General features: G+C 29.2%; 1 protein-coding gene across 1 annotated transcript in view; it reads left to right on the forward strand.

Moving 5' to 3' along the window:
* The window catches only part of flfl (serine/threonine-protein phosphatase 4 regulatory subunit 3 flfl), a 55,795-nt gene that overhangs the window by 18,622 nt on the left and 15,273 nt on the right, over positions 1 to 21,900 (forward strand). The window contains exons 3-10 of the mRNA XM_075366509.1: positions 3,479 to 3,534; positions 5,215 to 5,313; positions 9,412 to 9,555; positions 11,900 to 12,104; positions 12,268 to 12,361; positions 13,174 to 13,354; positions 13,984 to 14,133; positions 15,045 to 15,206. Of these exons, the coding sequence (XP_075222624.1) occupies positions 3,479 to 3,534; positions 5,215 to 5,313; positions 9,412 to 9,555; positions 11,900 to 12,104; positions 12,268 to 12,361; positions 13,174 to 13,354; positions 13,984 to 14,133; positions 15,045 to 15,206 (1,091 nt within the window). The remainder of the gene's footprint in view (positions 1 to 3,478; positions 3,535 to 5,214; positions 5,314 to 9,411; positions 9,556 to 11,899; positions 12,105 to 12,267; positions 12,362 to 13,173; positions 13,355 to 13,983; positions 14,134 to 15,044; positions 15,207 to 21,900) is intronic.

Consider the following 21,900-nt stretch of genomic DNA (forward strand, 5'->3'; position numbering starts at 1 on the left):
GGAGCAGAAAGCAGGGCTAAATTTTTCACAAGCTGAAACTGGCCAACTGTTTTCTGATCTATGTATATAATGAAATTTTGTTTCTTATCTTTGGCTATAGAATCATCTCCTGAGAGATTGCCATGTAATTTGGAAACATTCTGTATATTTAAGTAAATATTTTTCCTTTCTGTTTTAATTTTAGATTTTTTTTTACTTTATTAAGATAAATGGATGTTCGCTTCCATTTTGGTTTTTATTATTTGTGAGTGCATTTATGTGCTGTTTTGTTAACATTTATTGTATGAAGTACATGAAAAAATTCTTCGATTTTGTTTTATGAGGTGTATGAGAAAAGTAATGAGATTGACTTTTTACTTACCAAAGGTTTTATTTTTTTCAAACAACAATAGTATCCCCTTCAAAGTAGTTCCCTTGGGCAGATATACATTGGTGGAGTCATTGTTGCTCCTGGTAGCAGCGCTGGAAGTCTTCAACTGGTAGGGCTTTTAACCGGTCAGTCACAGTCTTGTTCAATGTTCTCCAGAGTTCCAAAATGACGTTCTTTTAAGACATGTTTCAATTTTGGGAAAAGGAAAATGTCACAAAGACTCAAATCAGGTGAATAGGGGAGGTTGAGGAACTGTAGGAATACATTTTGAGGTCAAATATTCCCTGATGGAAATGGCTATGTGACATGGGACATTGTTATGATGAAGCATCCACTTGTCTGCAATGTCTGGTCTCATGCGAATCACTCTTTTCCTGAGACTTTCAAGGACACCTTTGTAAAACACTTTGTTGGCAGTTTGTCCTGGAGGAACAAATTCTTTATGCACGATATCCCTACTGTCAAAAAAACAATTCAGCATGGTTTTGATATTTGATTTGCTCATTCGACATTTTTTCGGTCGAGGAGATGACGGAGTGTGCCACTATTTGCTTTGTTTCAGGATCGTACTAAAATATCCAGGATTCATCACCTGTGATCACACGATTGAAGAATTCTTGGTCATTGTCAATCCTCCCAAGAAGATGAACACACACATTTCTTTGATTGTCCTTCTGTTCCTTTGTGAGGTTTTTTGGCACCAATTTCGCACAAACCTTTCGCATGTCCAAATCGTCTTGTCAAAATTTGATGTATGGTGAAAGTGTTTAAATTTAATTTTTTACTCATCAACCTTATTGTTAAACGACAGTCTGATCTCACAAGAACCCTCACACTTGCAATGATTTAGTCAGATTTTGAAGTTGAAGGTCTCCCTGAGCGAGGTTGATCTTCAACGTGTTCTTGGCCTTCCAAAAATGATTTGTGCCGACGGAAAACTTGAGCTCTTGATAACCAATGTTCCCCGTAGGCCTGTTTCAACTTTTCAAAGGCCACACTCGCGGGCTCCCCAAGTTTAACACAAAACTTGATTGCACACCGTTGCTCTAAATTCCAATGCTCCATTTTCGTAACAACTTCACTGATGGCGCTGTCAAAAATAATGTGTTGGCTGAATGGAGTTGAAACTCGTACTGAGCATGTGGAAGGGATGAACAAACTGGTCTAGCATAGACCGGTAGACACAGCATTGCCAGATCGCTCGCAGTATTACCAATCTCATTACTTTTCTCACACATGTCATAAGTCCTTATAGTTTGAAAATTTTTATAAATGTTTCCATATTCACTATATAGTATGTGTTCTGTTGTTCAGGTTTTTTGGGTTATAATAATCAGGTTATTTACCCATTTAAAAAAAGATCTTTCTTGTTCTGTATTATACTAGGTTGCTTGATGTCCTAAAATTATTTTTGTTTTTATTTTTTTAATAGGAAGATCTTTCAAACATTAACAACGGGGCTCTTCATGTTCCATACCTTTAAATAAAATTTAATTGTAATTTTATACTAATTTTATTGTATTTTATTTTTTTAATGTATTTCCTGAAAAAATCTGGATAAAATTTTTCATTAAATCATCAGAATGAAGAATTTGGTTATGATGACTTAGATGACTTGAGAATTATCAGAATAATTCTTTTAAATTAATTTACTTCTTCTGAATCTTTTAAAATTACGTCTTTATGAATGTCATACATTAATAGACTCCAAATTAGTTTATTAGAAATTGAAGCAGAAGAGAAAGACAGTAGATGTGGATAAAAACCCTGGAATAAGTAGCATGATGCTGCGAAACAGGAAATTAGAAGAAAAGGTCATGATTTGAAAAAGTCACAGAAGAGAAATAAAATAAGAAAAAGTTAAAATCAGAAAAGGAGTACAAAAATTGAAATGTATAAAACAAGCAATTGGAGAGTATAGGATGCAAGAGGAATGTTGAGGCTAAGAGATTAGCATAGAATAAAAAACAAAGGAAGAGTCCATCAAACCAGTCTTAGATTGATGAATAAAAGTTTAGTTGAAATTAACAACTATAAATGTATCTACCATATCTTTTTGAATATAAGCTACAATATTTTTCTATTTTTTGTACTTCAAACAAACATTGCCTTAACAATGAAACGCACAATTTTATTACTGCTGGGAATCTCAGCCTTCTGTTTATAAAGAATATAGTTACTAAAACTTCTTTGGTTTGGACAGCAGAAAATAAATTCCAAATAAAATAAACTAAAGAGACTAAATCTAGATTCAGTTGGAAGTAAATGTAGAGGAAGACCAAGGAAGAAGAGTTTTGATTGTATAAAAGAAGACCTAAAAAAACAGTGGTGTGTGAAGTTTTTAAGGAGGAATGTAGGAAAGACTAGAGCTAAGTATAAGTCTGTGATCTAAACCCAACAACATTTGATGGATGGGAAAGGATGATTGTGTCAAGTTACTAAAAGTAAGCTACTTTGTATATGTAACTTGTATAATTCTTCTAGATTCATCAACTAAATTGAAATATAAGAATACTGAGAATATAATTGCAAAACTAAAAGGTATAAAATCAATTTTTTCTGTCAGTCATTTTACAAGATGTATCTCTCTTCAAAGATATGTTTTTTTTTTTTTTCAGCTCAGTAATTATGAAATTGCAGTTTTCAATACAATATTTGTATTAGTATTAGAAAGCTAGTTAAAATTAATATGATAAAATAAAATTACAAAATTATTTACTTTAACTTCCCTGACTTAACGGAAAATTTTTAATTATCTTAGGTTAAGTGGAATGTTTGTTTTTTAGTTCATTTTCTATAAATTATGATTCACATTTAACTGTTAAAATTTTACCTACACAAATATGTCTAGAATGTAAACTGTAGATGAATTAGAGACTGACTGACTGGTATTATTTAATGAGGACTTTATTGATACATTATTATAGTGGGATAATATTTTTTAGTTTCTCTACTTCAAAAACTTGATGTATCGTATATATGTATGCACTTTATCAAGAATATATCTGATTTTTCAAGGTAATAACAAGATATGTCACTAAATTTTTTTAGATATTATTAATTTATGTAATTTCTGTGATTTTAAAACATTTCTTCTTTATTTTTTAGGATCATTATTATTGGAATCAAAAATTCAACCTGATACAGCCTATCAGAAACAACAGGTAATCATTTTTCCATCAGTTTTTATATTTTAAGTAGATTTAAAATTTTGTCTTAGCATTATCATAAGTGATTTTTGCCTTATCATGAGAGTACTTCAGTGTTATATTTTAACTTTATTCGTGTAAGTACTTTTAAATGCATATAAACTTTATAGTATAAAATTTTTCATATATACTGAATATACAGATTTACATTTATACTGACTGATCAGCATACTGCTCATTCTGTTATCCGTTTTCTCAATGATTGCATTTTATTATTTACTACCTTTTATCACATATACATAAATAGGAAGACGATTGTCTTCCTATGTACGAGAAATTATTATTCATGCACAACTTGTTCAATCTGAAATTGACAATGGAAAAAATAAAGAATAACTAAAAATAACAAAGAGATGCTAACAAAATAGTTTGTTTTTCTATTATATTAATTAATTGTGCTTAAACTCTGATTTGACTATAGAATCTTGTTTATTGTTTGTTGAAAATTATCAGATGATAGTATTATTTTTAGCACCATTAATGTAAACAGTTTCATTGTGGTTGTTCATTTTCAGTAGGTGGCTGTTCACTAAATATGATACTCATGTTTAAAATTTTGTATAATTTTTTGATAACATGGATAAAGTGACGTATTATAATATATTTTGCAGTTTTGTAAACATTATCTTTTAAAACAACTGCAGATTGAGGTAATTATTTTAAACTTTTTGCAGTTGTTTATTTAAGCAATTTCTATTTACTGGCCAAATTTCAGTTGATTCAAAGGTTTTTTAGACATCCAGGATGTTTTGTAATATAAATGCATTTTATGTTGAAATGAATATTTCATGAAAAAGTTTTTAAATCTTGAATGATATGAATTTAATATTATATTTTAAAAATTAATTAAAATTCTGAAAATTTACAATAGAGTTATGAATAAAAGAAAGATTTAAAAAGTGATTGTTTTGCTTTTGAATGAGTCTCTGTTAGAATGTTAGAATTTGGTCCTGGGCTAGGTTGGTGACTACACATTCATCAGAGGTATTCTTTTTATGGGTGGATAATTCCCATCCTCTTCCTTCCTTTTTTCTTACTTTTTATTCCTTTTCCTTGCACAAGTGCAGTTGGTTTGGGTCAACTGCCTTGATTCTTCCATCTATGGCAATTCTTGGTAACAGCAAGATGCATGCTTACTTCTTGGAGCTTAATAGGCAGGCCAACAACCTTGTCTGTTGCTGAACTACTCCAAGGACTTTGTATTATACTTTAATTTTTTTTAATGTTTGATAGTATTTTAATAATTTTAAACAAAAACAGTTTTTCACTTTCCTCCTGTACCACAAATTGAAACTGATAATATATAATGGAAATAATATTTGTATATATCTTAATTTTTTGTATTTTATGTAATGGAATACTATATTAATTGCAATTGATATAGTAGTAAAAGATAAAAATCATTAGTCAATCTTATATTTTTATGTGAATTGTGTTCAACAATACTGTGTATATAGGATAATCATGTATTACTACTATGTAATTGCAATGATGCAGGTTAATGAACATTTGGTATGCAGATTAACGACATACCTTGATATTATTATTATTATTATATATTTGATGAAAATATATTTTTTTATATAACAGTCTTGTTGGATTTTCTGTAATATTTATTAATTTCTTTTTGTTTAGGAAACATTAATTGTATGGTCTGAAGGTGATAACTTCGATTTGGCATTGAGTTTCCAGGAAAAAGCTGGCTGTGATGAGATTTGGAGCAAGATATGTGAGGTAAGTAAACAATTAATGGAATTATTTTATAATTTTTCATTGTGAAGTAAAATTTGACCTGCCCTCCCTCCAAATAAAGGAAAATTTTCACAAACCTTGCTATTTTCTTGTGCTTTTTAATGTCATTGTTATGCATAACTATATATTGCTAATGAAATTAAAAAAAATTCTTTGTCATGTGGAAGTTAAGTTGGACTAACCTGTTTTTACTCTAGCTAGTTGTTAAAATTACTAGATTGCTTTCTTCTTTTCCAGCTTTTGCAACCCAGGGTCTTAAAACTCCTTCAAATACAAATACCTGATGTTGCTCCCAATAACTCCTATATTATACTAGAAACTCATGTGCTTACCTGCAATATGATTAGGTAGTGAAGAGATTACTAAGTGTATATACTACTGCTTGTTATTCTTTATCAGTATTTTTATTTTTAATGTTCCCTTTCCCTTAAATTAATTAAATTTAAATTTTATTTTTTCATACAATTAAATTATTTTATTTCTTTTATTATCTTTATTACTACGATTTTTTAAATTTCAAAGTTGTGTAAATATTTTTAATTATTGTTTACTCTTAATTTTGGTACGGCGAGCAAAATAATCCAAAGATTTTTCTTTTAAATTGCCAGGTGGTATTTTTGAAGAGATGAGGGAGTGTTTTCAAAAAAAAAAAAATAATGGGTTTCATTTACACAGAAGTAGCACGGCAGAATCAGCTTCTTAATGAGACTAGAAAAACAAGTTAAAAGAAACTTTTATCCGAATTCAATGACTTTGATGAAATGACAGTTTGGAATATTATGAAATATATAAACAAATAAAAAAAGAGAGATACAAAGGAAAAGGAAAGAGATTTAGTGTTATATTGTCATTTTTGGATATGATTAATCCAAAAACTTAAACTAACTGGGGAAAAAAATTCAGATGGAAGGGCAGATATTGTATCTATGGATCCAATTTTTTTAAAGTAAAATATCAAATGATATATCAACAGAAATATTTCTGGATGAGTTTTAGATCAATGAAGACCTTGTAAAATCATGGACAGACAAGACTAAAGAGAGCTGCAGAAAGAAGACCTCTGATAAAAATAGAAAAATTTTGTAGTGTTTGGAAAGGTTTTTATAGTACGGTGTTGGTAGGTAGTCCTTTTACACCGTAATAAATCCAGCTTAATCAGGCTCTACTGCTGCTGGAAAAGGTGGGGAGGTGGATAAGCCATGTTGGGGATCGTCCGGTGAGTTTTGTGGTGGGATGACGTTAGTCATAGTTGAGTGTAGAATGATGGTGGATATGATTATGTTCACTGTCGAAGAGCATTTATTAGCTTGTATGTGTGGATCCACAAATGTCCACAGACTGGTTAAACGTTTGAGAACATTATACATTACTTGTGCATTTTAGGAAATTGTCACAATCACGGCAAATTTTACTGACATGAAAGAAGAAGGCTTTTGCAACGGGAAGTGTTCTTGATGCGTTACACAATGGGAGACCAAGCACTCGAGCTGAGACTTGTGCTGCTGTGGAGGCATCAATTCAAAGATTATTGATGAAATCAATGCGCAAATGTTCTGCAGAGTTAGGCATTTGATGATTGACAATTCGTCCAGCCACAGTTAATGTGTTGAGTTATAATGACCTTTGATCGACTTGTTTGTGCATGTCAATTGTTGTTAGAATGCTTTCTGAGAGCAAACAATAAAAAGAACGTCTTGTTCTCAGACGAGTGTATGATTTATAACTGAAATGTTTTTTTCTCGGCGAAAGACAATCCTCATATTTTTGAGGAAATTTAACACCATATCTCATGTTATGACTTGGGCTGAGATGACAGTTGAACATCTCCTTGATCCTTATTTTTACAGTTGCGCAGTTAATTAATACAGTTATCTGAGAATGATCAACAAATGGTTGCATCTAGAATTAAAAAAAAAAAAAAGGGGTCACTGACATCATTACATTTCAGCAAGACAGTGCAGCAGCGCATCTTTCCTTTGAATCTGCTGCAGACGCCTCAGTAAAACTTTTCTGAATCATGGATTGGATGTGGATCAGAAGAATTACCAGCTCCATTGCCTTGGCCAGTAAGAAGCCCTGACCTCACTACACCAGACAATATGTACTCTGGGGTTTTGTAAAAGAAGAGATTAAAAAATGCAGACAAGTCTACAACAACCAGCTCCAAGACGCTGTTCGGTCAGCATTTGAAATTATCACCCTGACATGCTGTTGCGGATGAACAACTTGACATAGAGGTGCATGGAGCTGTGCTTTGAACATGGTGGAACCCACACAGATGTTTTAGATCATAGAAGGTAAGCTGCACCGCACCTATCCTTATAATTTCATAACTGGCGTAAAGGGACTTACCGCCCACCTCATACAAACAAGTGCTATCATGTTATTTTGATCAAACTGGGGAAATGAATCCAGATATTTTCAAACAGTGGTTTCAGGAATTGTTAAAAAATACCACTGACTGAATTCAATAACTGTAATTACTAGAAGTGACTCTTTGAAGATGTGGTAATTGAAGTAATAACTGTAGAAGATTAGCAGAAAGCAATAAACTTAACCCTTAGAGCCTCAAGGTAACGATATATCGTACATGAGTGCTTGTGATTTTTTTCAAATAAAGAACAAATTCAGTATTTTTTTTTTTTAATGAAAAAAAGTTGAATTTTTTTTTTAAAATAATTAATCAAGGGTGTAACACCATTTTGGATCGCAGCACCACAGTCTACATAGTTTACTGAGTAATTACAATTTTTTTCATAATTTTATCATGTATATTGTTATTTCTGTGGCATTTCTACCAAACATCTACTTTTTCTGAAAAACGTGCTTGAGGCTTTAACTAGTACTTACAAAATAGGCTTGAGGCCGTAAGGGTTAAAGGAGGCTAGTGAAAAAGAAAGAACTAAAGAAATCTTTGAATCAGGAAATCATTTATATATTTACATTTTAATGTATCTTCTTCAGCTTCCAGTAATAAAAAAGAAAATAAGTGAATCATCTTATGCAGATATGGATTTTACAGAAGATGATTAGTGAACTATTCCAACCTGGTTCAAGTAGAATTACACCATTCAGATAATCAGATTGAGATTATTATCATTTAATTTAAGGTTGTTTAAATAGATTTTTAGCATTGTTTCTTGTATACGCCATTAATTACGTAAATAATAGTATTTATGTTAAAGTAGTTTGTTAAATAATATCTAAATAATGATTTATTTAAAAGAAAAAACAGTTTAAGGTATAGATCTCGCCTGTTGGCTGTTGGTCTTGGAAGATTTTTTGTAATGTGGAGTAAGAAATTCTTACTTCTTGATATTTCTTCTGTTTATTTTTTATATTAAAGGAATCTTGATACTTTAACTAAACTTCTCAGCTAAGATAAAACTCTTTAACAAATATCATTTTCATTGAAGTTTTTCTAGAAGTTTAAATATGTATGAAATAAGGATCAAGGTTTTCATTGTCTGAAGAATTGCTGCAAGATCTGTTTTGGGCACAAGTAGCATTGGTAATTATGAGAAATGAGTGTTTTATGTCTGTATCAATAGGACAGGAAAATGGGAAAGGGACTTAGTAGGCTCTTGATGCCAACTAAGATGGAAAAGATAAATTTGCCCTCTTTCACTGCTGGACAAATATCTGTTAATGGATCCTACTGTTTTTATATAAATCAATCTATAATAATAAAAAAAAATTTAAATGATCTTTCTCATTCATTTATGTTTTATATATATTCATTCATAAAGGTTATACTGTCATTTGATACCCAATTACAATTATACTTTTTTGTAAAGATGAATGTTTAACATGTGAAAAATGTCAATGACTGAGATTTGAATCCATAACATTCTGAAGGGAAAGCAAAATTACTTTATACACTATGTAGACAGCATTACTAGAACTTTTATAAGCATTAATGACGTCTGAAAAACATCTTTTATTTGGTAAGTTCTGTTTTGTTAAATGTTATTTAGAGATTCATTTGTTATTTTTTATATTGATAATCACCAGAGGGGATGTTGTTTAATTTTTTTTAAATTGATATAAAATTGTTATATTGCATCAACTTTTGTACAGGTTCAGGGCAAAGACCCATCTGTTGAAGTTACTCAGGATATTGTTGAAGAATCCGAAGATGAAAGATTTGATGACATGTCCGATTCGGCACCGCCGATTGAACTACCTCCATGTGAAATTAGTAGATTGGAAGAAATCAATGAGGTAAGGTTCAGTTTTTGAACTGATTTAGTTTTATCCCATATAAAAATCTATCATCCTCAGTAGCAGCAGTAAGCTAGGTTGCATTTGTATGAGTAAATTCAATTATTTTAGTGATTAAACTTTATGCACTTCAAATATGCTGCTTGTATTTTATGATTATTTTCATCTAAGATCACTGTGTTATTGGGAATTATTCTGAAGGTATTGACTGAAAATTAAAAAAGGAAATTGCTGAAAATATAAAAAAAATTAATTAGGATTTTACCAATCAACCTACAAAGGGAGGCTAGCTGCCTTGATCAAGGTAGATGAGAGTAGTTGTCATCTTATCTGTGACACAGAACATTTTTTTCTCTAAGCAAGTTGTTAATTGTGTATTTTCTTATGTAGATTAGTACTGTTAAATACACTCTTCAATATTAGTAAACTGCTCTAGGAATTTATGGTTTTCAAAATGCACCAATTTTCCCAATCTTTTCTATAACAGTTAATGTTCAGACTATTTTATTACATCTGAATAGTCTTTTCTCCCTCACCTGGCCTGAATATTACCTGATTATTTATTAATTGAATGGTTATTATACAAAATGTGTTTGCTTGTTACTTGTGACTGATGTAAAAAAAAAATTGTATTCTCTGTACTAAACTTCTTTAATTCATTGTGTTCATGTACTGTTCATTTTAATTAAGCATAGGTGTCTGGGGCAGATTTTGCACACATTTTTACCCGGATCATTGAGCTGAATTTTTTTACATAATAGTTCTGTGAACATTTTTTTTCCATGTTGGATAACAAATCTTTAACATGTATCCATCTGTAATATGAATTGTATAGTCGGACAACTTTATTTATCTTCTTTTGACCTTAAAACAATTTAATAATTGGAAGTTGTTTAATCTTCATTTGCTGTAAAGTTAGTGTGAAATGTGTCTACTACGTTTAGCATATTAAAACGATTCTAGATAATAGTATGATTACATGGAGCAGAGTGAAAACTTCTTTCACACACATAGGCCGCCATTATACTCATTTGTAGTTAATGCAGGTTCTTAAAGAAAACATAAACCTTTTAAAAAAGAATCAAGTATTATTAAAACTAAACTTTTATTTCTTGCTACATCAGCCAACTTGTAAATCTAGTCAGTTATCAAATATTCACTGAGCAATCATTCGATTCTGAAACCTGCACTCCTTTAATACTATATGTTCCTGAAGTTTACAATTTAATTTTTAATAATGCTATAACAAAAACAATAAATGATTTATCATCTTATGCATATTGTCAATTTCGTATCCTTAGTATCCATCTATAAAACTGAGCAATGCTAAAAAGAAATTGAATATAAATATACCATATAAAAAATTAAGAAATTCTACAACAAAAGTTACAGGATTATTTAGAACACAGATGGGAATTGAAGAGGGTAGGCTGAAATGATTTAGATACTTTCTGATAATACTTAGTATTCTTTGCAAATATAAAGAGAAGAAAGATAAATCATGGTTAACTCATGACAGGAAGAAGACTTTAAAAATAGATGGATTTACATAAAAAATTGTATCTTAATATCTTAAAAATTATAATTAAATTGCTATATTATTAAAGTAAATTATATTATAATCTCTCTTAAGATATTATATTTAATAGCTTAAAAATTGATGGATTTATGTAAAGAAAACCTCAAAAGAGAGATTGAGAGAGTTAGATTTTGAGGAAAAATGACAAAGTGACTTGAGTTAGCTGAATATTGGTGACATTGACAATTTGATACAGGGAAAAAATTGTGACTATCTCTTTAAACCGTAGCATATAGTAATGCATATGTTATTTTTATACCCAAAATACAATAAAGAACAAAAATCACAGTTATGTGAAATAATATAAGCTTTTATGAACAAGTACTCTACAACTTGGTATACAAAATTAAAATAGCAAATGAGCTAGGTGGCCAATAAAAGCAATAATAAAATTAAATATTGAAAATAACATTGCCATATTTCTGAAGAAACTCTGGGATATATGAAAGTGTACAATGTACTTTTCTTATATTACCTGTTTTCTACTGAAAGGAAAGGTTCTTAGAGTTCTTGAAGGCAAGCTAGGGTTATTTGTAATTTTTTGTTCACTGAATCATGGGTAATAACAAAATGTTATGCTTTCATATTTTGATCAAAACACTGCCTAACTTTTGTTTCTGAAATTTATAAAAGAATTCTAAACATGAACGAGATTCACATGTAGATGTGGCCATTGTAAATAAGTACATTTTTTCTTTGTTTTCTGTAAATATATTTCTTAAAACAACCTTTGTAATAAATATATATATATCTCTTCTGTTACAGTTGATAGGGAGTGGATTGCAATCTCCAGTTAAAAAAGAAAAGCTGGCTATAGCAATAGAATCGGAAGGTTACATCAGAAAACTCCTTAATCTGTTTCATATGTGTGAGGATTTAGAAAATACTGAGGGACTCCACTGTCTTTATGACATTTTTAAAAATATTTTCCTACTTAATAAAAATGCCCTTTTTGAAGTTATGTTTGCAGGTAAGTTGTATAAAGTATTAATATTTATGTGTAATTGCTCTTATTAAGTCGTATTCTGTAAACTTTAATTTTTTTCTTGTCTTAATACAAATGTATTTATGACTACTGCTGAAATTAATGGCTGTTTGTGAAATCTTTCATGTGTGTTATGTTTCTGTTGCAGATGATTTAATTTTTGATGTTGTTGGATGTCTAGAATATGATCCAAGTTCACCTACACCAAAGAGACATAGACAGTACCTCAAAACCACATCTAAGTAAGCATTTCTTGTAATATTTTTTATGTTATTAATGATTACCATTTATTTACAATTTTTAATACATATTGTATTTATTAAGTTATTTGTACAAGTGTATTGCACTTAGTTCACCATACACAACACTACATTCTTTCATTGTTTTACTTGAACTCATTTTTTTAACCCTTGAGTTGACTTTTAGAGATTGCTGTAAAAACAAATTAGTACTGTGATTAATTCAAACATTTTGATCCAGTCATTTGAAGTCAGTCAAAGTTATTTAATTTTAAACTTATGGTAAAAAGAAAGAATGTGTATCTAAAAACATAGTATGCTTCTCATCATAGTACATTCTCATCACCTGTGTTTTCTTCAGATATATAAATGTATTTTCGTCTTGTCTATTTTCTGAAAATATGTACATTTGCTCAGATAGCTTTTTTCCTTACATAATTATGACCTTTTTATTGGTACTTTTGTTTGGTCCAGCCATCCTATCTCTACGTATGTCTTCTAATTAAATAGAATAATACAGTGTGTACTGTCCATATTTAAATAAATTATCTTCCACTATTATTGATATTTTTAGCTTGATCATCCTGCATCATATCTGTCTTCTGAGTTAATGATTTATTTAACATTATTCACATTTATTTTGAAATCTTAATTGGTTTTATTATTATTAAATTTAATAAGAAGAGGTGCTTCAGTATGTAACATCGTTTCTTTAAAGGGAATGCTGTAATATTCTACTTAAACTATTTTTTATTACCAAGTAATTGATGCAACAATGCCAAAAGTTATAATTAATTGTATATTTTCTTCATTAGGTTTAAAGAAGTGATTCCTATATCAAATGCTGAATTGTTGGCTAAAATACATCAGACATACCGGGTCCAATATATTCAGGATGTTGTCTTGCCAACACCTTCTGTGTTTGAAGATAATATGCTGTCTACGCTATCCAGTTTTATATTCTTCAATAAAGTAGAAATTGTAACTTTAATTCAGGTAATTATTATTTTAATAATTAATTAAGGGCTTATATACTCAATACATCTTTTATATTTGATACAAATAATTCTTTATAAAATAGTGAATATATGTTGGATAACATATATCCATAACTGTTATGGATTTGATTATGCTTTAAACTTCTATAAATGAATATAGTTTTAAAAAATCAGTATTATGTAAAATACTAAAATATATATCTTATATGAATGCCATGCAAAAGTTGTATTCTTCAAAGGACTCAAGATAAAAAATATCTTAACTGTTAGTTGTTTTTTTATATCATGTTATAATAAGTTCTGTCAATTTTTTACAGTAACAAAATTTATATAGTGTATAAATGTTTAATCCTACATTCTACAAATAATAGAAAAAGTTTTTAACCCTGTGTATGTATAAAGTGAATTTCAGTAACAGCAGTCTTTATTTTTATTTAGTGTAAAATATTTAGTACTGGTGTTATATTGAATTTCTCTGAAGTTGACAGGTATTTTATATCATTTAATCTGTAAGGTTGTATTATTTGAGATTAACTCTTAACCATATTAGAATTATTCCAGATCTATTTTAATATTTTTTTGTCATTTTTTGCGTTTATCTAATCATTCATTCATATTGAATTACAGGAAGATGAAAAGTTTTTAAATGATCTCTTTACCCAGTTGACAGATGAAAATACACCTGAAGTTAAACGAAGAGATTTAGTTTTATTTTTAAAAGAGTATTGTAATTTTTCTCAGAATTTACAACCACAAGGAAAAGAATCATTCTTTAAGGTATATACATATTTTTTTAATTTCCTTTTGTAAGACTTCTTAAATGATTTGAAATGTATATTTGTTCTTTATTACTTTTATTCTGCATAAGAATAAATGCAAAAACAATCTTTTCCATCACATTTAGAATTTAATTTCATTAAGTTGTGTTTTGATGTAGTAGTTACAGGGAAGAAGGTCTTAGCTATAAATGCTGTAGATTTTTGTTATTACTTTTGAAACTGTCAAAAATTAAAGAGACTTTTTGAATTTATCATATATGGATAATTCAAATGAAGTTATTGCAATCATAATGTAATGGATTTGCTGGTAATTAATTATGTTCATTACTTAATTACAGGTGTAACATTTAATTCATTGTGACAATTTTTCTCCCCAACTGAAAATCTGTATTTACATAATTTTATTTTTGAAAAATCAAAATTATGAAAACTAAAAAAAAAATTATGAATTGTTTTTGTATTTACTCTTTTTTGCTAAACTAAGTGAATGTATTCATATACCTTTTTAATGTTTGTTTAACTCATCACTTTCTTTCATTATTGCTTTCATTCATTATTAATATATAAACAAAAATCCATTTTGATTACATACATGAAATCAGTTCATAAAAAAGGAAATAAATAAACAAATACAGAATTTTTTTTTAAATACTGATATGAAAAAGAAGAAATAAAATTATTATCTGAAATTTATTGGCTATAAATATAAGACAGTAAATTAATATTAGGCAGAAAAGAGCTGTCTTGCAGAATTCAAAGAGAAAATACTTTACACGATTTGGCAAGTCACATGAGAAAGTGTTCCTGTATGTTAATTTTCTTTCTGTTGAAAATATTTATTTCTTAGTTTTTAATGAAAATGTTTATTTATTAAATTGTGCTTATTGATCTGTTTTATAATAATCTCAGACATTATCTAATCTTGGAATTTTGCCTGCACTTGAGATAACGTTGTCTTCAGATGATGTACAAACTAAAACTGCCTCTATCGATATTCTAACTACAATAGTTGAGTTCTCACCGTCTGTTGTAAGAGAATATACACTTCAACAGTCAGCGACAACAGATGAGGTAATGTTTTTTTGTTCAGTTTTTAAATACAATGTTGAATTTTTGCTTCTTTTTTTTTATAATGTTTAAAATCAAAAAGGTTGTGTGTATTTTTTTCAAATAAACAATTTATAATTTTAAGATAAATTTTATAACTAAATATTTTTTAAGATAATTTATAATAATTTAAGATTATTGCATCATAAAGTTTTTGTGGGACTTTCATAACCTATTCTATTTGTAAAAATAATGAAAAAAGTTAATTAAAACATAAGTCCTAAAATGCTTATTTTGCAAATTACAGCTAGTGAAAGATGTCACTTGGATTTCAGCCATCCTGTGAAATAAGGTAATACTGAAATTTTTAAGACTTGATTAAGGAGCAGAATTTTTGTTATTTCTTACGGTTCTGAGAAATCAAAAATAGGTCGCAGAACTGTATCTGCAATAATTTTTAAGAAGTCTAGGCTGAAAATCAATAAATTGGGATAAAAAATTTTTTTCATGTTTGATGTACAAAAACTATGGTAAATGGGTAAATCACATAAAACTTTTAAACAAAACTTGTAGAGAAGAATTTCTTGTAAGATAAGTTGAATAAAACAAAGAAAAGTTAGAAAATCCCAATTTTATTTAGAAACAGTACACTAAATCAAAGTGCATTATACGTACCAGTTTATAAGAAATGTTCAAAAATGATCACAACACATTTCTTGGCACGCATTTTTGTTGCTCAACCACATCCATAATTCAGAATCTGTTAGCATTGAAATACATTCCTCATGAGAATGTATTTTTGATTTGTATAAAATTTTTTTCATCCATTCCCAGATGCAAAAATTCAAAGGTGTTAAATCAGGCGATCTTGGTGGTCAGAAATGTGAACCACCACAACCGATCATGCGATCCATTTCTTAGGGAAATGATGATTTAAGTAAGAGGAAATGGGTCAAGAGAAGTGGAGAGGTGCACCATTGTATGGAAGTATACTTTGCATCTCAGCACTAGAGGAACATCTTCAAGCAGCTTCAGCAATTCTTCTTGAAGAAAGTGCAAGTAGACATCAGTATATTTAAGCAGCCAAGTAATATGAACAGTCCAAACAGTTAATTTGTTAGGATCTAGAATCCTGCGATTCAAAACCGTATTTAATATTCTACTGTATCAGCTGTTGCATTACTATTACACACACCCAAGATGAGTACCATATCAGTGTATTCCTCTATTGTAAATAAGTACAACATTACTTAAATGGCAAACTGAACATCAAAGCAAAATTCTCAGAAAACCTTTGCTAACACCAGCACAGTTTACAGTACCCTATGTACTTATGTAGCTTACAGAATGATTTAACACTAATATAATATTGTGCATTTTTGGTTAGTTGTTGTTTTTTATTGCCAACTTTGAAATGATAATTTTACAAATAATTTATTGTATTTTAGTCATTAATAAAAAAATTATTATCTAACTAATTTTTATTTTACAACTGTGTAATTTTCATAATGTAATTATGTAATTGGGATAAAGACCAGGGTTTTTACCCCAATTTATTGGTTTCACCCCCATATTTCTCAAAGACTATTGCAGATAAAGTTCTGGGACCTATTTTATTCTATTTTTCGGGTCAAAAAACGAGAAATCAATTATGCCCCTCAATTAAAGTCCTAAAAGTTTCAGTACGAGATCTCATTTTACTGGGGTAGCTGAAATTTGAGCAAAATCTTTCACTAACTGTAATTCACAAATGAAGCATTTTAGGACATATGTTTATATGAACTTTTTCCATTATTTCCACAATTAAAATGGGTTATGAAAGTCTTGGGAGAACTTCATGATACATTCTGTATCTGGAATATTTTCCTTTTTCCATAATTGTTATGTGATTTATGAAAGTTGCAATTCATGTTGTTGCTGTCTCCTGACCCAAATTATCATATGATGTATATGTTCTTAGTGGTAAACTGCTTTTGATAAATTGTACAGCATGCAGAATAATGTTTTTTACCTTGGAGTATTGACATATTGAATAGTCAATATTATTGCACAAATCTTAAAAGACTTTCTTTAAAATTCAATAGATTATCATTGTGATATCAGTAAATGTGATGAAAAATAGATTAGCCTAATTACCAGCAAGTTACCAAATTAAAAAAATACGAGCTGCAAAAAAAATTTGTTAAAAAATAAAAATATAAATAAAGTTAAAAAATAAGTATATAATGTACAAATCTTGTTCATAATTTGAATATAATTTGTGAATGTTTTTCAGAGTGTGCAGTACAAAGCAAAAGATGAAGTCTGGTTTTAGTTTTAGAACATTGTTACTCACGAGTGCAAATTCATACAAAATTTATGCATGGTCTGTCTTAAAGCTTATTTCTTTTATTTATGAATTTTTCATAAATAATACACTTTATGAAAGTTACATTTTACAGTAATCAATAGAGAAATAAATTATATTATTTTTAAACTCCATTTTCACATTGGTGGTCTTGAGAACATTTAACAGATATAATTTCTAACATAAAAATTGCCTGTAGCGGAAATATTCTCAAATATTTTTTGAGTTAGTCATCACAGTTTCAACTTTAGTGCAAGAGGCTTAACTATTAGAAACCAGTTATAAAACGAATGTTTTTATTTTAATTATACTGAAGGAATAAAAATAATTGAGAAGAAATGTTAAAACACACAAATGTCTCCTGTTATTGAAAAAGGTTTTGAACACTTCGGTTTAAGCATTCACTTAAGTAGTCAAGTTTAAACACTACGTACATACCAAGATATTGCAATCCTATCCAAATCATCATAGCTTATGGAATTTTAGAAAAGTCTAAATACCACTGAAATTAAGTTTATTGCACTTAAATATTAATATTACCAACATCAGGCAAGATGTTTGGTTACAATTGCCCTCAATTTTTTTTTATTCAAGTGAAAAAATGGATGTCTGTTACATGAAAAATGCTAAGCCTGACCAGATTCAAACCCAGAACCTTTAGTATGAAATACATAGATGTTATTACTTCACTACAGAGGCGAGCAGAGTAGTAGTATTTAAAAATCGGAATGAAAGAAATGAAAAATATGTATATAAGCACTTTTTTATAACTACGTAGTTTTACTGAATTACAGAACACCATTGTGGTTATATCTGAGTTTTTATCCTCTCAAATATATTCTTTATATATTTGAAAAATTGGGTAATTTTCTTTATTTAGAGAAATAAAGTATCAAATAACTTTTATATCATATACTGTACATGAATAAATGAGAAAAAAACTAGCCTTAAGGAAAGCTGTTTATCAGTTTTATGAATTTACAGTGGTTTAAAGTCAGATAACATTCTTTGTTACATACAGTATAAGTCTAATTGTAGTAAGAGGGGCAACTGAAGTTTAATGCACACTGGACAGAATCGGAGAATTAAGTGTTGCACAAAGCATTAGTGCCACCATTTTGTAGTTTCATTCCCCTATTAGTGAAATTTCCAAAACTCGTGGATCACATACACCTGCTATGTCAGAGCATCTAAAACAATTTGCAGTGATTGAATTTTTTTACAATAGAAACTGTATGATTCATCATTATCATCATCATCTAAAAGCCATTTATGCTGATGACCTTGCAGTGGTCAGTTAGTTTCTATCATTGATAAACCGTACCTATAGGAGGTTGGTGGTTATTCAAAATTACCATCTTATCACACAATGCTTCACCATCAAAAAGGCATATTGAAAGAATGAGTAGGATATTTTGTTACACTATTGAGCTACTATAAAATTTGTTTCTGGTTGGTACCTTGTAAACTCGCAGAAAAGAACAAACAAAAAAAGGAAAGTTATATACAGCTTCATAAATGTTATCTTGATGAGAGAGATGAATTTCTTCTCAATACTATGTTGGAAGATGAAACTTGGGTACATCATTACAACCAAAAAGAAAAATGGCCAACCATGGAATACCAGCATTGTAATTAACCACAATAAAAAAAAATCAAAACTCTACCCTATGCAAAAAAAAACTCTCTTCACAGTGTTCTGAACATGTGTATGTGACTGGCTATCTGGAAGTGGGTGGAGTGTAAATTCTATGTAATACATAGAGATGTTAAAACACTATAGGAAACATATCGTGATTTATAATACACAGACCCAATAATTCTGCCATACAATAATGCACAGTTACACACATTGTGTGCAACTGTTGAGGGTCTTGTGAAGTCCACACACCCCCTCAAACTCACCAAGGTTTGTGATATTCACTTCTTTCCGCAATTAAAGAGGATTATTAAGGGTATTTATTTCGCTACAGATGAGGTGAAGGACAAAATGTAGTTATGAATTAAGGAAAGATCCTAGCATTTCTTAATCGACAGAATGAGAATTTGTTTACCATTTGGAGAAATGTGTAACAGTAAATAATAATTACATATAAAAATAGATGTTAGTTTTTATAGCAAATAAAATGTACTTTTATATCATACTTGTTTCATTTGCAAGTTTTGAGCAACTGTGAGTCACATTTCAGGCAACCTCTAATAAGTTTTTGCTGAAAAACCAATTATAGTAGGAAGTCCAAAATTACGACTCTTTTCTTGATAAATGTAAAACACATAAGCAGCAATAACTTTGAACTTCTACTTCTGATATTTTGTATATCTAATAAAAGGGAGACAACACATTATTCTATTTAGGTAGTTGTTTAATAGAAAATAATTTGTATTACAGATGAGCCCTGAAAAACGACATTAACTTTTTGTTATAATTATTTAATTTATGATAAATTTTGCTTGCTATTTATTATGCTATACATCTATTGTGTATTTTTTTATTTATGTAAATAAGATTATCTCTTTTTTTTAGAAATAAATAAATAGCCATGAAATATAATAAGTGTATTTTTTACTTCAGCCAGCTCTGAATTGACAGATGTAAAATGGTGAAGTTTGTGACTGACAAAGTTTATAATTACCAACTTTACTACCTACTTCTTCTTTCTGATTTAAGATTTTTATTGGTATTATGTCTGTTAAAAAATTTAACTTTAGCCTTTATGTTGCTCTTTATAATGTTTTTGATTGTAGTACTATTTTTACATTTTATACAAAATGGGAAAATCATTGTTTTGATTTGGATATGTACTACTTAATAATGATTGCTGAACAAAGTTTAACAATCTTGAGTTCATCTATGTTGAAACATAGGTTACAGTTTAACTTATACGCAATTTTGCTCTGGAACATAAGTATTTGCAATATACCTATTTATAATGGATTATTATTTACAGTTAACTTGATAATTTTGTAGGTTATGCTTGTGTAAATTCTCTCGGAAACATTTATTTTATACGAAATTGGTTTGTAAAAGTTAATCATACATTAAATAAAATAGACTGAAATGTGATTAAATATTTACATATTAAACAGTTTTAAGCTTCTTCTATAACTTCCATAAGAAGTAAATTTATAGCAAAATTTTCAGTTTGAGCTTAAACAGGTCCTTGCATTTGATCATAATGGTCTTTAATTTCTTCAATATGTTGAAGTGCTTTCTTCAACAATCAGTAATATTTTCAGATTTTCATTACAAGTTTCCATAATATCAACTTTATGAAATGACAAATTGTGACATGCAACCCACATTTTTGACTTGAGATTGAAATGAGATTCAAAACCAGGTGATAAGTATAACATAGCATGTCCTTCTGAATGCTGTTCATTCAATTTTTTTTTTCTTTCATATTGAGCAGTATTAACCCCTTAACGGTTTCTTTGATGTTCAGTTGCTAACGCTATTTTTTCCATTTAATTTACACAATCACATTAAAATATGTAACCAGTTCTAAAATAAACCATAAATATATTAGTTTTTATCCTATATCAACATATTTTACATCAAAATTTATAGGAAAATCTAATTTATTAAAAATGATTAACCATAAATTTTGATTTAAAAATTTTTTAAAGTAGTAATTCTTAAAACAATGGCACTACACACAACCTACATCACATTCAGTGCACTGATAATGGGAGGATTTTCTTATTTTATGATCTGAACACACTACACATCTTAAACCATTCTTTCTAGCACGAGTACCTACCAATGCTAGAAAGAACAGTGGGACAGCATCCAGAAAATGTTTTTTGGGTGAGTCGCAGAGGATTTTCTTCTTTGGAAGATCTACATTTTTTGGCTACTTGCCTTATGATTTCATCAACTAAGGCTTCTTGAAACACCAATGAATTCAGTTTATCTCATTTTTTAATGTAAACAGTAATCATTAAATATACACATATTTATTAAATGAATTGTTAGCCCTTTCTTGGTGCAGAATTCAAATTTATTTCGATCTGAGCATAAAGATCATCAAGTGTGTAACTATTAGAATCACTATCGCTAGATTCAGTTAATAAACTGAAATCACAGTCGTACAGCATTTGTACAGTTTTTAAAAAATAGCAACAATAAACTCGGTCAGAACTCACGTGCCTAAACCTCACAACCGCTTGACATGGGATACATGATTTTGTTGTGAGAAGCTTCAAATGATGATAATCAAAATTAAAATGTATACAGTACTAGAACAAGGATTGGCCAGTAGAGTCCACAATTGCCTGTCAACTTATTTGGCGACACGTTTGATGAATTTCTTGGCTGTCAACATAAGTTGATGAAAATCTTTATGGGGTTAATTTGTAAAATTTCACTTT

This window comes from Lycorma delicatula, chromosome 5 (genome assembly GCF_047948215.1).
Source record: "Lycorma delicatula isolate Av1 chromosome 5, ASM4794821v1, whole genome shotgun sequence".
Taxonomy (NCBI): Eukaryota; Metazoa; Arthropoda; class Insecta; order Hemiptera; family Fulgoridae; genus Lycorma; species Lycorma delicatula.